Source organism: Aythya marila (assembly GCF_965140915.1).
Source record: "Aythya marila genome assembly, chromosome: 3".
Classification (NCBI taxonomy): domain Eukaryota; kingdom Metazoa; phylum Chordata; class Aves; order Anseriformes; family Anatidae; genus Aythya; species Aythya marila.
In genome coordinates, this window is record NC_139044.1 from 15,982,350 (window position 1) to 15,997,636 (window position 15,287).

General features: G+C 37.4%; 1 protein-coding gene across 3 annotated transcripts in view; it reads left to right on the forward strand.

Moving 5' to 3' along the window:
* FSHR (follicle stimulating hormone receptor) overlaps positions 1 to 15,287 on the forward strand; it is a gene marked incomplete at its 5' end in the record, with an annotated part of 83,694 nt that overhangs the window by 23,401 nt on the left and 45,006 nt on the right. For all 3 annotated transcript variants that reach the window (XM_082758070.1, XM_082758071.1, XM_082758072.1), the window contains one exon: positions 9,401 to 9,472. In XM_082758070.1, the coding sequence (XP_082614196.1) occupies positions 9,401 to 9,472 (72 nt within the window). The remainder of the gene's footprint in view (positions 1 to 9,400; positions 9,473 to 15,287) is intronic.

Here is a 15,287-nt window from a genome sequence, read left to right on the forward strand (position 1 = left end):
GTGCTGCTTATTACTGCCTTGCATCTAAATCTTAACAAAATTATTTGTCAGACACTTTGCAAAAAGAGTTGACACATCCAGGTTACTAGCCTGAATAATCACAACTCTGGAGAGCTCAGTTCCTCTCCAGCTTTATTTCAGTGTAAAAAGCAACTCAGCCTAAATAGATGCAGAATTTTCACTAAGCAAGGAGCATAGAACATCTCAAATTGAGCTATGGTCTCGGTGTTTCATCTCTTTTCCTGGTTGTGATTCTTGTAATCTACTTTTTTTCTCCATCCTCTTTTTTTTTTTTTTTGTTTTTTTAAATCCCAAGACTCCAAATTCACCCAAAGCTATTCAAGCAGAGGTATTTAAAGTAATTTTGGAGCTTTGTTTTCAACCGTCTGCACATGTGTCCTTAGAAAGGAGCTATATACAGCATAGTGGGGGTATGAACAGTGTTACTGTTCAGTGGATGCTTTGTCCAGAAATTAAAAGTGTATCAGTTCTGAGACTAAACATGCCATGTTTTTTGGAAAACTAAGAAGAGGAGGGGAGTGAACATACAGGCTTTTTCTTGATGATTTTTTCCAGTCTTGTAGTCTAACTGATGCTTTTTTTTTTCTCTTACAAAAAAATTGTGTCCTTCCTCATCTCTACTTATCAGCTCTTAACTGGTGAGAGGCACAGCATGCAACTTATTAGCTGACCTATGCAGGGACTTGGTAGAAAAACAAATCCCACAGAGATATTTATGTGTGTCTGTGAGCAGCATTGCAACTCTGTTGGGGAAACGGGACCTCAGCAGGGCAGGCAGAGAAGTGCCTTGTTATCTATGTTACAGGATGGTGGGCACTCAAATGAAACATCAGCTGTTCCATTAAAATGCTTCACTACAGCTTTTTGTGTCTGGATGGAATTATTTCACCTAGTAAGTATTCACTGCATTTAAAATAGGAATGCCATCACTACTATTCATTGCACTTCTAATCTAATTTAAAAAAGAAAAGGAAATTGATTTTAAGGGAGACGACTAGTAAAAAAAAAAAAAAAAAAAAAAGTAAATTTTCATGAGCGACTGCACATATTGCCTTTTAAATTCAGCCCTGCAAAGCAGGCAGGCATTACTAATAACCATACCATCACAGTTCTAATTGTATTTACTTTGTCTGTACATTACTTTGTCTAATAGTGCACAAATGAAAACATTTTCTTTCCCAGAGGTGCCTACTTACGTCACTGCCAGACCTGGAGAGATTCCTGAGTAGCATACCTGAAAAGATGATGTTGTCTCCCATATTTATAGGACATTTTTCAGTCAAATTTATAGTACATTTTTCAGTCAAATAGAAGAATGGTGTGACTGTCCTATCTTCAGAAAGGACACAAACTTGCATGCAGCTGTAATCTTTGCACTTTATGGGTTTCACTCCAGTAGTCTCTTGTAAAAATTTAATGTTTCATCAGTTGGCTTATTTCTGTTTGTGGTTGCCAGCTGTGATCAGATTGCTTCCATTTCTTCCATTTTAGTGGAATTAGAAAGACAAAAAAAAAAATGTAGTAGTCTTTTACAGAAAAAAATAAAGGGGTGACTTTCTGATTATAATGCTGACCTGAAACTCAGGATCTCTAGTTACAAGCCATGACCATGTGACAAATTTCCTCTGTGGTCTAAGAAAATATCTTCTGGTTTGTGTTTGTATAACAAAGGCAAATGTAATTATTTCTGTATGAAATTAAAGGGAAAGGGCACCAAGATACCTGTAAAAATTTATTGTATCCAATTTTCTTTTGGTTTTGGACTGAATTAATCCTTTTTCAGGACCTGATGCCTCTGTTAAAATATATGTATAGATATATATTAATTAGATCTTTATTTTGCCCATTGATTCTGTTAGGAGGTCTCGCTTAGGGGATATTTGGATGTTTGTTTTTCCTTGGAATACTCTCCTTTAACTGCTCTTCTCACCCCATGTTCATTAACCAGCTGCAGTCTGGATAACTTTTCAGTTATATGAATAGTCATTACTTCTGCTCAGTTTTAGTTTTCATTTGGATGATGGAGTAGCTCTGTGAAAACAGGAGCCAGTAGTATGCTGGAGCAGTGTTTTGTCAGTACTGATGCCATTCCTCCTGATACTGTCAGACATATGAAGTCTCAGCCTCAATGTCTCATGGAACTGAGGAAAATTATATAGATCTCACTCTTTTTTTTTTTTCTTTTTCCAAATTAAATCCTCATGACTGCTGAAAATAGCTTTAAAACATTATATGAATGCACTCTAAAGACAATGGAAACCAGAAAAGCAATCTTTTTGCATTTAGCTCAATGATATTTGAAGCCTTTTTTGTGATGGTTTTGGATCTGGTTTATATGTTTTGAATTCCTCTCTGCATACTGATAGGAAGGGGAACCATAGCTATGTCCAAAAGCAGCTGCAGACTGCTTTGTAGATTACAGATATCTTCCCCCTAGACAGCTGATTTTCACACTGATCCATGAAAATAATTTTTAAAAATTTTAAATTTAGAATGTTTAGATTTAATCACAGTTTGAGAAAGGAATCATACGTTCATACATCATACATTTGTTTTTAGGTGAACATACTGCAACTCATGCTTCAAGATTCACAGGGTCTGAAGTCTGTCTAGGCTCTGTATGCACTCAGAACAGTGCTCTTCCATTTGCTTCAGGGAACCTGCCTTGGGCTGAGTAATCTAGCCACCTTCATGCCAAAAACACATGCAACAGCTGCCTTAAAATAAATTTTCTAAGAAAAAAAAAAGGCTGAACACAGGGTCTAAAGAAGACAGTTCTGGTTAGAGATTCAGGCAGCTCACTGACTTATTGTTAGGATTTCTGTGCTCAGTGTATGAATTTCTACTCCAAAATCAAAACTCTTAATTCTTTACCATTAACAAAGTAGGTTTTGCCCTGTTATATTATCAAATTTCTATTTTCCCTTAATGATTCATTGAAGTATTTCAAAATATTAAGAAAAATATATTTTTATGACTAATTCGAGGAAAAATATATTTATATTCATGTATTTCTGCATATTCCTCTTCCTAGAGACATATTAACTAGACCCACACCCTAGTCAAAGATAAGGCATTTCAATGAGCTGAGGGCTTATAAATTTTCTTTACAAATTTAAATCAAATCAAATCTTATCTCAAAAGAATTTCATGATTCATTCCAGTGAGAATTAATATAAAAGTTTAGGGCCAGGCTGACACAGACAGATTGGTTTACACCATCTAGGACACAATCTGCAATGCCTCTTTGTTTTCTATTACAGAACAAAAAGCAAAATAATCCTTCGCTGTTGCATTGACTCACCAAGCAAAAACACAAAAAAACATGGGGCAGGATTTTGTTGGTCCTTGTATTTTGTCAAAAGAACACCAAGTAGGTCATGGCATCATATTGTCTTATCCAGAAATATAACGCAGTCTCACCTGTTGCTTGTGCTGGTACCTCAAGTGCATCTCCAAAGCAAGATGCAAAAACAAAGAAACAACAAAAGAATTACAAAGAAAATAAATTACATTTTATTGTAAATCTTTCTATCTGACAAAATACACACTGCTGTAGAGGATTAGAAGGTGAGAGCATCAGTCTATTAGCTCGGAGACTAGAGTAAAATGGTTTTCAAAATTCTGTATTTATTTCTTCAGAACTGAATTTGGTTATTTAGCATTATGGTCACCAAATCTTTTGGGCTTTTTTATTTTGTTTCCATATCTGACTGATGCTGTTCACTTTAACATCATGAATTTGCCATTTACATAAGCCAGGATAGACAAATCTACAAGATGCGTACATTCTGATTAACTGTGTAGATCAGAGAAGTTGGTTTTAGAGTGTTTTGAAAAAAAAAAAAAAATTAGCCATGCTTAATGAAGCAGAAATAAATGTGGTTTTTTGTGTGTGTTTGTTTTGGGTTTTTTTGTGTGTTTTTTTTGGGGGGGTGGGTGGGTGTGTTGTTGTTGTTGTTTTACTAGTTTAATTTATGATAATTGATGCAGTCCTTTGATGTGCAAGATTATTGCTGGTGGGAAGGAGCTTTATTGAGGAAGGAAAGTAAAGGAGCTGGAAAGAGGTGGGAAGAGGGGACACCAGCTCAATCGAAACAAATTCTAGTGGAGACCTTTGCCAAAGAGTGTTTTCATAATTACTCAAGAAAAAGTTTTTGGGACCAGGGTCTGAGAATTCATTTGATGAACATAGAAAATACAGCATTTCACACTTAAGTGACCAACCTCACAAACACAGTGTATTTACACTGATTTGCTCACTGCGCCCACTTTACATGTTTTTCATGTACTTTTGTTTCTAGAGACAATTTGAAGACCTTTATGGATCTACTTTTCTAATCTTGTCATTTACCAAGTCTTTTTACTTATCCGCACCTTAGGCGTCAGATACTTGAATAGTTGCATACAGTCCTCTGTCTCTTCTTGGTGAAGCCAGTCTGATTTCTGTACCTGAATTCACATAGGGCTGAATGGAAGAATATTGTTTTTTTCTGGAGTATTTTTTTCCCCTTCATGTCTTATGCTATGTCTGTCTGAACTACTTCAGCTGCAGAAGACTCTATTTTAGGAAAAAGTTCAATAAATCTCTTTGTAGCTGAAAATGTTGGAGGGTTATTCAGGATCACTTTACCAGTACCTGATAATTTCTGTTCTTTGCATCATGTCTTCTACAAGCTTTGAGATTAACTTGGCACTATGATATTTCTCTTATACTAGACACAGCCTTACAGAAACAAGATGTATTTGGGTTGTTTGCTACTCATTGTGATATAAGGTTGTATAAGTCATCTGTGTCAGTGGCTTCATATTAACTGAAACCTTGCCCTCTTAAATAGCCAGGTTTAGATATCTCTGTATAAATAAATAAATCAGTAGGAGATAGTTCTGATCTAGTCCTGACAGGTCTAGCCTTAATTAGAAACAGTTTTTTAGTAGTTTTCTAATAGAAAAAAATACAGACAGCTATTCATGAGATGAACAAAAAATGATAAAAGGCATATAAAATGCACAAAACTTAGGAATGAAACGTGAAAACCTGTGGAAAGTGTGCATGTTCAGTCCAGAGAAATATCTGATAGTAAGCTTTATTGTCTCTCCAAATGTAAAAGTATTTTACTGCACAAAAGAAACCAACTACTCCCAATGGTTAGGAAAAACTATGTAGGGAATAATCAGTTAAATACTATGCAAATTTGTATATTTAAGTGCATGTTTATACTGTAATTTATATATATATATATATAAAGTGCAAGTGGGTTTGCACAACTTTAGCAGCTAACTTTAGTTTCTATCAATAACCTCCCAAAAAATAGCTTTCAACAGATGTATTTAAATCAGAATTTAGAAACCTCTCCAGCACTTTAGGGGTTCTATGCAATGAGAAATGGGCTAGATTTAAATCTAGTTTATACTGCTGTACATAGGTAATAACAGTAGTTATTATATCCGTCTTCTATTTCCAGACATGTAGGATGCAGGATAATCATGTTCACCACTTGGGGTTTGTTTTATTTCCTGTCATTGTTTCTGCTTTCTCATTATTTTTTAAGTTTTTGGTGGCTCCAACACTGGGGGCCTTGCTAGAATTTCTAGGATGTATTGTAGCTTATATATTGATAACACTAACCGTACTGAACTTTGGACTTTAAAAAATTATTTATTTTTTTTTTAATCTGTCCAAAGGAAATCAAATCTAACTGTAATGCCTTTAGAGAGAATGCTAGGGTTAAGATCCCTCTTGTCCTCCCTCATTGCCCAAGGAGTATCATAGCCCTGGCTGTGCAATGCTTGAGCTGCAGCCGGACACAGGGAAAGGTCTCTTGGCTGCTGAGCAGCACTTGGGATGAGAGGGGTACTTGAAGCTGAGACTCCCATTCCCTGTGTCTGTCCTTCTGCTGCCAGGGCAGCACTGAGAGAGCACAAAGCCTTCCTCCACTTCAGCAAAGCTGCTGTGAGCAGGAGCTTTAGCTTTTTGTACTTGTGGAGGGCATACAAGACCTGGGTGCTTTGGAGTTGAGATGGAGACATGCATTTAGTTTCCTGGGGTCTAAGTCTGCACAGCTCCCTGCTTAGGGTACAGGTTTTTGGATCACCTAACCTTTGGTCTAACCTTTCTCACACATTGTACCAGGCACCTGGCTCTTGGTTTTTAATTTTACGTCATGTGCATAACTTTTATGGTTTTCTGTGCTCTCTTTGCAGGTGCCTAAGTCCTAGCATTATTTTTTACTACCAAATAATGCATCTTTCCATTAAGCACCTGTTTTTTAAAGGATGCTTTTGTTTGTTTTGACATAAAATATGCTTGAAGAAAAGTGGACTGTATTCATTTCTTTGACTTTAAATATTTCCAGTAACAAAAACAAGGAAATGCTTATCAATTATTTTCCCCATGTGACCTAGCAAGAATTCGTACTGAATACCAGTATCTCAAGTAAAGTACAGATTGATTCTTGGAGCCTAATTTGTGAGATTTATTGACAATACAGCATGCCACTAGTTATAATGGACTCCTATTCATTATACAGTTGATAATTCAACAACTAGCTGATTCTAATTTTCAGTGTTAGTTATAACATTAAAGCTAACTTTATTAGCCTAACAGGGACATTTAAATACAATTAACCTTAGTTTTTTAAGTGGAATGTGCGACTTCAGCTATTAAACTTCAGTTCTACTTTAGCAGCTCCAGGGCATCAGATATGAAGCTCCTGAATTCTGGCACCTTATTAGCACAAGGCAGGCTATTCAACAAAGAAACCCAAGGTTTGATCCTTCTATGCACTTATGGCTTTACTTCTGTGGGTAACCTCATACATCAATGAAGGTTCTTTCTTTTAATAAATTTCAGGATCAGGCTGTAAGTTCTTATTGTGGTAAAGAATGGCATAGGCCAGTATCTAATTAAAGAATTGCAAACCTCTTGATGATCTACAGAGAGAGGATCCATTTTAGAGTATTGCCATTAAAAAAATATAGGTGGCTTTTCAGACTGTGCCCACTTTCTAGGGCTCCAAATTCAGGCATGTGTTTCTACAAAGGAGAGGTTAGAAAAGGTTTCAAAGCAGATCAAAAAGTTGCCTGATGGTTCATCTTTGCAGCACTAAGCCTGCCGGGTGTTCTGCACAGATCCAATATCTGAACTCTGAAAGTACAGACATAGCTTTGCATGCATTACACTAGCCATGTTTTCAGTAGGGCTTTACAAATTGCCTGATCCAGGTTAGGCCTTTTCTGGAAGCTCCTTAATCCTTCTAACATTTGCATAATGATCTCAATTCTGCAATACTTGTGTGACAGTATTTAGAAGCTTTTTCTGACTTACATTAATAATTTTACAAGAATAATGGAATACCAGATTTACTTTATTATCTTTTCAGACTGAGAATACAATGCATTTTTAATGCTTAAAAAAAGTATGGGGCAAAATTCACTCCTGATGTAATCCCAGTGGCATCTGTAGAGCTAAATGAGGTGTGCATTGACCAACAAACTAAATGACAAATTGATCTCATGTATGTAGCAAACATTATCTGATGTTTAATTTGTGTTATCTGCTTGGTGTTTAACACATGAGAGTTTGAGTATGACATTTATTTCTGGCAGTACTTCTCCCTACAAACTCACTGTAGGGTTTCTCATGCCTCAGCTATGCTTTCTTGACCTGGCATCTCGTCATAAGCATATCATGTGAATTATGTGTCTTTATGAGTAGGTCATGTTTATATATGCAGTGATTTGTACTCACTACCTATGAATCATTAAATGCATGAAATAAAATAATTACCTAGCTAATACCTTATTTCTCCTAAGTGAAATTACTGCTCCTAAGTTATTGCTCTTAAGTGTAGTAGATATCCTACATTTTGTTTTTTGAGTAACATCAGAAGTTTTGTAGTCTTCTTTGTTTACTGTGATAAAAGAAGAGTTCAGGTTAACAAAAAGGTTTATACGGTATTTTAAATACTTATTCTTCATAAAGTATCTACAGTGACCTTTACAAATGATTAAAATGTTGTCTTGGTTCCTGTGTGATAGAGGTGTGTATTCTGAAGTCCCAATTTTATGGCATATTATGAATTAATTAGAAGAGAGACTGTGAGAAACAATGAAGAGTATTAAAGTGGCACTGATGGGAGATACTATCTGACTCCTTAATTTATCTTTGCAACAGCTTAAGGCTTATCTTGCATAAGCATGCATGTAGCACCTTACAACATTGTGTAAGCAACTCATCCAGGTTCAGCTCCACAGAGCTGTTTCATTCTATGCTTGAGTATCTCTCAAAAGAGAGGACAAGATGAAAAAAAACACTGTTACCTACCAGCATACAACACACCTGTGGTGACCAGCTGTTTGTTTCTTACTGAAGCCAACAGGGTACTTGCAACTCACTGGTGGATGCTTTTTTCCCACCAGCTCCAGCAGCAGACCAACACAGTGCTGTAATTTTGGCCCAGGCAGGCAGCTGGAGACCTATGAAGCATATGAACTTTATAGCTGTATTTAGACTGTGAAGCCTTCAGGATGGAGACTCACCTTGTATCAGTGATATCAGCTTTGTATCAGTGTTGGGGCAGAGTGGCTTGAAAGTTTTGCAGAGGAAAAGGATCTGGCAATGTTGGTTGATGCTCACCTGAACATGAGCCGGCAAAGTGCCCAGGTGGCCAAGAAGGCCAACGGCATCCTGGCTTGTGTCAGGAATTGTGTAGCCAGCAGGAGCATGGAGGTGGTCGTCCCCCTGTACTCTGCTCTGGTGAGGCCGCACCTCAAGTATTGCATTCAGTTTTGGGCCCCTCACTACAGGAAGGACATCGAGGCCCTGGAGTGTGTCCAGAGAAGGGCTACAAAGCTGGTGAAGGGCCTGGAGCATAAGTCCTGTGAGGAGAGGATGAGGGAACTGGGGTCATTTAGTCTGGAGAAGAGGAGGCTCAGGGGAGACCTCATTGCTCTCTGCAACTACCTGAAAGGAAGGTATGGGGAGCTGGGGGTCAGCCTCTTCTCACCCAGATAACTAGAGGGAATCGTGTCAAGTTGTGTCAGGGGAGGTTTAGTTTGGAAATTAGGAGACATTTCTTCTTAGAAAGAGTATTCAGGCATTGCAACAGGTTGCCCAGGAATGTGGTGGCATCACCATCCCTGGGGGTGTTTAAGGAAAGGTTGGACTTGGTGCTCTGGGACATGATTTAGTGGTAATAAGGAGTTGACTGGACCAGATGATCCTGGAGGTCTTTTTCAACCTCTATGATTCGATTTACCTTCTCTTCTATTCTAGGCCTCTTCTATTCTATTCTTGGCCTCTTCTGTACTGACAAAGGGTGTCACGCAGGTGTGTATTGTGAACAGTGAATAATCACATAATTTTCTCTATTTTCAGGAGATTTGTCCTTACCAAGATGAGAGTCATTCCAAAAGGAGCTTTTGCAGGACTTCATGACCTAGAGAAAATGTATGTATTGTATCAATATTTACTAGGAAACAACCATTTTACTTCAAACAACAGTTTCTAGATGCTGCTCCTTTTACTGCCTGTAAGCAGCTCCAGTCTCTGAACTCAACCTAGTTTCATCTTTCTGTATTTTTTTATTAAAAAAAAAAAAAAAAAAAAAGATAATTTATGTTCCAAAACACTGTTGTCATAAATACATTTTCATATCAACAAGTGGGCAGTCTTTGGTCAAAGGCCAGCAGGGAGTGTCATTGCAATCACACTCAAAGAGTGTGCTCAATGGTTTGATGTCCAGATGGAGATCAGTGATAAGTGGTGTTGCTCTGCAGTTGGTATAGGGACTGGCACTGTTTAATATCTTTGTTGGTGACTTGGACAGTGGGATTGAGTGTGCCGTTAGCACGTTTGTGGAAAATGCTAAGCTACGTGGTGCAGTTAGCACAACGGAGGGAGGACTTGAGACATGGGCCTATGTGAACATCATGAAGTTCAACGAGGCAAAGTCCAAGGTCTTGCACCTGGGTCAGGGTAATCCCAAACAGTAATAAAGGCTGGAAAATGAGTGGATTGAAAGCAGCCATTAAGAGAAGTGCTTGAGTTGATGAAAAACTCAACATGAGCCAGCAATACACACTTGCAGCCCAGAAAGCCAACCATAGTGCTGCATCAAAAGAAGCATGAACAGTAGGTCAAGGGAGGCAATTCTTCCACTCTACCCTACTCTTTTTAGACTGTACTTAGCTGTATTACTTACTGTATTCAGCTCTGGAGTCCCCAGGACATGAACCTTGGAAGTGTCATGGACCTGTAGGAGTGAGTCCAGAGAAGAGCCACAAGGATGATCAGAGGACTTAAGCAAGTCTCCTATGAAGAGAGGCTGAGGGAATTGGGGTTGTTCAACCTAGAGAAGGAAAATCCCTGGGGAAACCTTATAATGGTCCTTCAGTACCTACAAGGGGCTACAGGAAAACTGGGGAGGAACTCTTTACCAGGGAGTGTAGTGATAGGACAAGGGGTAATGGCTTTTAACTAAAAGAGGGTAGGTTTAGATTAGATATTACCAGGAGATTCTTTACTGTGAGGGTGGTGAAGCACTGGAAAAGGTTGCCCTGAGAAATTGTGGATGCCCTATCCCTGGAAGTTTTCAAGGTCAGGCTGGATAGGGCTTTGAGCAACCTGGTCTCGTGGAAGGTGTTCCTGCCCATGGCAGGGGGGGGCTGAAACTAGATGATCTTTGAGGTCCCTTACAACCAAAACCTTTCTATGATTCTATGAATTAATAAATGAAGTGCCAGAAGATCATGGGAAACTGATTAATTTGAGATTTTTCTAATAGGTCACAATAAATCAATGAAAGATTAGGGAGGAAAGTACTGCTGTTCATAACAGGTAAACCAGTTCTAAAGAATAAAAAGGACTGTACTGTTCATGTTTAGAGCCAGCTGGGAGGATGTGAGAAGTTCTTTGCAGATGATAGTTCTGAAAATCTTAGCACATAAAGAGAGGAAGCATTTAATTTTAGTGATAAACCTGAAGATATAATTATGAGCGCTCTTGATGAACAGATGTATCAGGTACCCATTAGTCTATTATGGAAGTATTGCAGCCCTCCACCACTAGTGTGATCATATGTTTCTTGATATTTTTTAGCTACAGAAAAATCTATGGGTTAACTGGTGCTAGCACCAGAAAAGGTAACAGTCACCATCAAATCTGAACTATTCTGGGGCACGTATGTTTTTTTCTAAATTATTTCATCTGTAAACAACTCACATTTTGTTTAGAAATGTATCCGGTATTTGCACTCTTACTGGAGAGGATCACAAACATATTGTTTGTCCAAAAGGGGAGAAAGGAGTCCGAGCAGGAGTAGGGAAATACACCTTAATATTTTATCTTTTCATTCTCTCTCTGTAAGGGCAAAAATGGAAAGGAATCAATTGCCAACATTTCTTTGCTTCAGCTTCTTTTTCCCCTCATACTCTTGCATAAGTAAAGGATATAGCAGAAGATGGGCACACCAGAAGACATGGCAAGTAAAGGAAATATATTTTGAACCTAGAAAAGTATAGATAGATAAAGAACAAGCAGTGAACATGCTAGGGGGATTCAAGAGTTGTTGGCCAATATCAAGTAGAACCGCAGTAAATGCTTATTTTTCTTGACAAGAAAATAAAAAGGTCTTATTTTCTGTGTTAAGGAATTACCCGTTAGGGGTAGTATCAGTACTGTGTTACCAGTTTTTTGGCACTTGTTTCCCTGCAGTCATGCTGGATTCCTTTAAGCCTAGTTCTTATGGAAAACCATTCAGCTCTCTGGACAGTGAAGTGTGCTGCAAAGTGCATTAATCCCATTATCTTTAATTACTCAGAAACCATATGTCGGATATGTATGAAGTTAACGATCACATTGAATATGATGTCTCTTAAGTGGTGATTTATTGTTGACCAAAAAAATTACATATGAATGTGAGGTAAATTTGAAAATGTATCAATGTGCTATTAGTACCTGGAAGAGAAATGGGGACAGGCAGTTTATAGCAAAATATCCTTGAAAATAAAAGTGTGATAAATATGTAAATGAGACCAATCAACATCAACCAAGAATGCAGTATTTGCAAATGGTGTGGCAAACAGATAAAATTTGAAAATGATCACAAATCCAAAACCTAACCCATAAAACATTTATCAGAAATATTCATGATAATGTAGGGCAAAAAAAAAAAAGTGTGCAATCAAATGATATATTTGCATATAAAAACTGAGTCTTTGTATTAAAGCCTCTTTTTTCTTGCAAGATCATGCACAAAAAGGAAGTTTAAAGCAAACTGCAGTTTATTTAAGGAACAGAACTATTAATAATGTGATATCTCCATGTGGTAAAATGTAGATAGCCTGATGTATACAAATGAGATACTTCAATGTACTGCACGTAAGTGTTCGCATAGAACTAAATAGATTAAAAATTAGGAGAGTGACAATATATCCCGAGTGTTTTACTGATGAAAAGCAGTATCTTATGAAACCCAAAATATCTGTATTTGTTTTCACCAGTTGATCTCTGGTTGATTTCCAACAGTGTTTCTGAGAATGGGGTAGGTTTTAAGGTTCACAAATTGCAGGGAATGGTCATCTTTAGAATCATCCATAGGGGATGAGGTAGTTAAATACAAGTTAAGTCAGAGATGAGTCCTCTATAAGAATCTTAGGTCTTTTTTGTTTATATTCAAAGCAAATGAAGGTTTTTGAATACGGTCACTAAAAATGTCTGGTTTTCAAAGAAAACTCATTCAATACGTTTTTTAATTGTTCATGCTTTCTTTATGCATTGCTGTTTCATCCTATATATCTAAACAACTGAAAACCTTGAACAAATGTTTTTTGCCACAAAATGTTGAATATTTCCAGTCAGGTGCTTTCAGTCAGGCTCCAGTCATAGTCATGGAAGATCTTGTTTGTTTTCCATTTGTACTGTCCAAGGAATCTCCAATATGAACAGTAGAAACCATAAATCCATATGGAAAAAACTAGTGTGACCTCAAAATGTCAGCATGGAAAATCTGATCTGCCCTCCCTGTGAAGCTCCAGTTTTAGCTGCAGATCAAAATCTTGGTTTTCATCACATGCCAAATACAGATATTGGGGGAAGAAGAAAACTTCTACCATTTTCTGATTTTTAAAAGAATGAGAGCCCATTTGAAGCAACTCCAGCTTGTCTTTTTCTTTTTGCCCATCTAAAGTCCTTCAGATACTGAAAAAATATAAAGTGTCCATCCTGCAGACTGTCACATGGACAAATATTTTCCAGGAAAAAGATCTTCTTTTGTTAAATAAAATGCTCTAAGATATGAAATAAATTGGCAGGTTGTGATTATAAGAGATTTCTCTTAATAATGGTGTAACTTAAGTTTTCATACTGAAAACTATTTCAGAAACCCACAGGTCTGAGGAGCAGCCCAACCAGCTTATTGCTTTTAGCTCTGCGACTTCTACACAGCTTTGAGTTCATGTTAATTTAACAAATAGATGTTCAGGGAAGCAGCTTTGTTATTATAAGTTTAGTTTGCTGCTAAGAAGTCTTGGCCAAGACTAAACTGGACCATGGCAGCTTTTCTAGACTCCTGCTCAACCAACATATTTACACACCACCAGAACTGATTAATTCTTCAGTTACTAAAATAAAAAGCAATGCCAGACAGGCAAATAACTGGCAAAATCAATTCAGCATACTCTGCAGCTGCTATGTCATCTTCAACCTGCACTGAAAGTACTTAACCTGGAGAAGAGAAAGCCTGAAGCAATATTGAAATCTCATTTTTCTCTTGCTAAGTTTCCTACGGATTCTACAATGTAGCAAATTTTTGAATGTTGATTTAACAATGCATGACTCAGGCATCGTATTTATAGGGAATTTGGTCTGATCCTTAGTGGCTGAACTAATGATGGGGAGAATTAGGATATATTGTTATTACTCTAGGGAAAGGTGAATGCCTTGGTCCCACTTGGAAAAATCAATTGTCAGAAATGCCTGGCGCTAAGTATTAGATTTTATTTCAAGTCTTGGGGTGAGTGTGGTAGAGCAGAGAAGAAGAGGGATGGTGACTAGTAAACCTTAGCCAAAGAAGCTAGAGAACAATCGCAGCTCTGAGTCATCATGTGGATGATAGAAGCGGTCTGAGGATGCTGGTCTCCCTTGGCTTGAAATACCCCTGTAAAGATTTTTGGAGGACAAACCAAGTCTGACATAGGATTTTGTCATGTTCCTGCTCTGTGTCATCAAGGAAAGATACTCAGCGTATCCAGCTTTCTATGAACAGTGATATTGTTGTGGATAGTATTGCCTTACCCTGTGCAAGCCAAATAGCCTTTACTTTTGTATTCTGAAGCATCCTTGAAAATTTGTTGACAGTTATTTCTTTTGAAAGGTTTAAGCTAAAAAATAGTGCTTTACTTCATCATTTGCTATCAAATCTAACTTGTGCAACCCAAGAAAATTCAACCATGTGGATGAAAAATTTCTTGAACTGCAAGACATCACAGAAAAACACCTTTATTGACTTTATTTTATAATTTGCATTAATGTGAGAAGTGGTTTTCTTTTACATTTCTGGCAACAGCACATCATCGGAGCTTGATGAGTTAGATCCTTTATGAGAGCTCTGAAAATCCTGGAAAGTATTAAATCTTTTAGAGTTGAGGGAATCTGCTAGAGTTGACAGTCCTGGAAACTGAAGTCTTCTGTCCATGGAAGACAAAGATTATGTAAGCACTAGCTATCTGTAGCATCCACATGAATTTGTAGAGAAAATATCTCTGGATCATATATTTATTTCATCACTCAGTGCATTCAAGATTTTATGGTTTGTTCTTTGTTTATTTGTTTTTGGTTTTGCTGGGACTGTTGACCCGCTGATAGTTCATATGTACAGATGTTGTTGGTCTGCTGTGACCTAGATACATGGGCACCAGCTTATTTCATATATGAAAATCAATCTGATATGATGCCAAAATCTTTCCCATTTGCTCTGTAGGCTAAAAGGCAGGTCATGCATTCCTTTTCAAAATTAATTATCATACAGTGTCCAAACCAAAGTGAAGTACTTGAGAATTGTGAAGATTCCTCAGGAGAGTAATTTGAGACATGCTAAATCAAGGTGCTAAATCAAGGTATAACTTGCTTCCCATGAATAGAGAAGGAACAAAGTTCTTCATTTGATTGTAAAAGTGTTATCAGGAGACTCTGGCATAATGGAAAGTCTTTTGCTTTATTTAGCAAATTTAAGCAACCTGGCAAATTGGTGGACTCACAGTCCAGA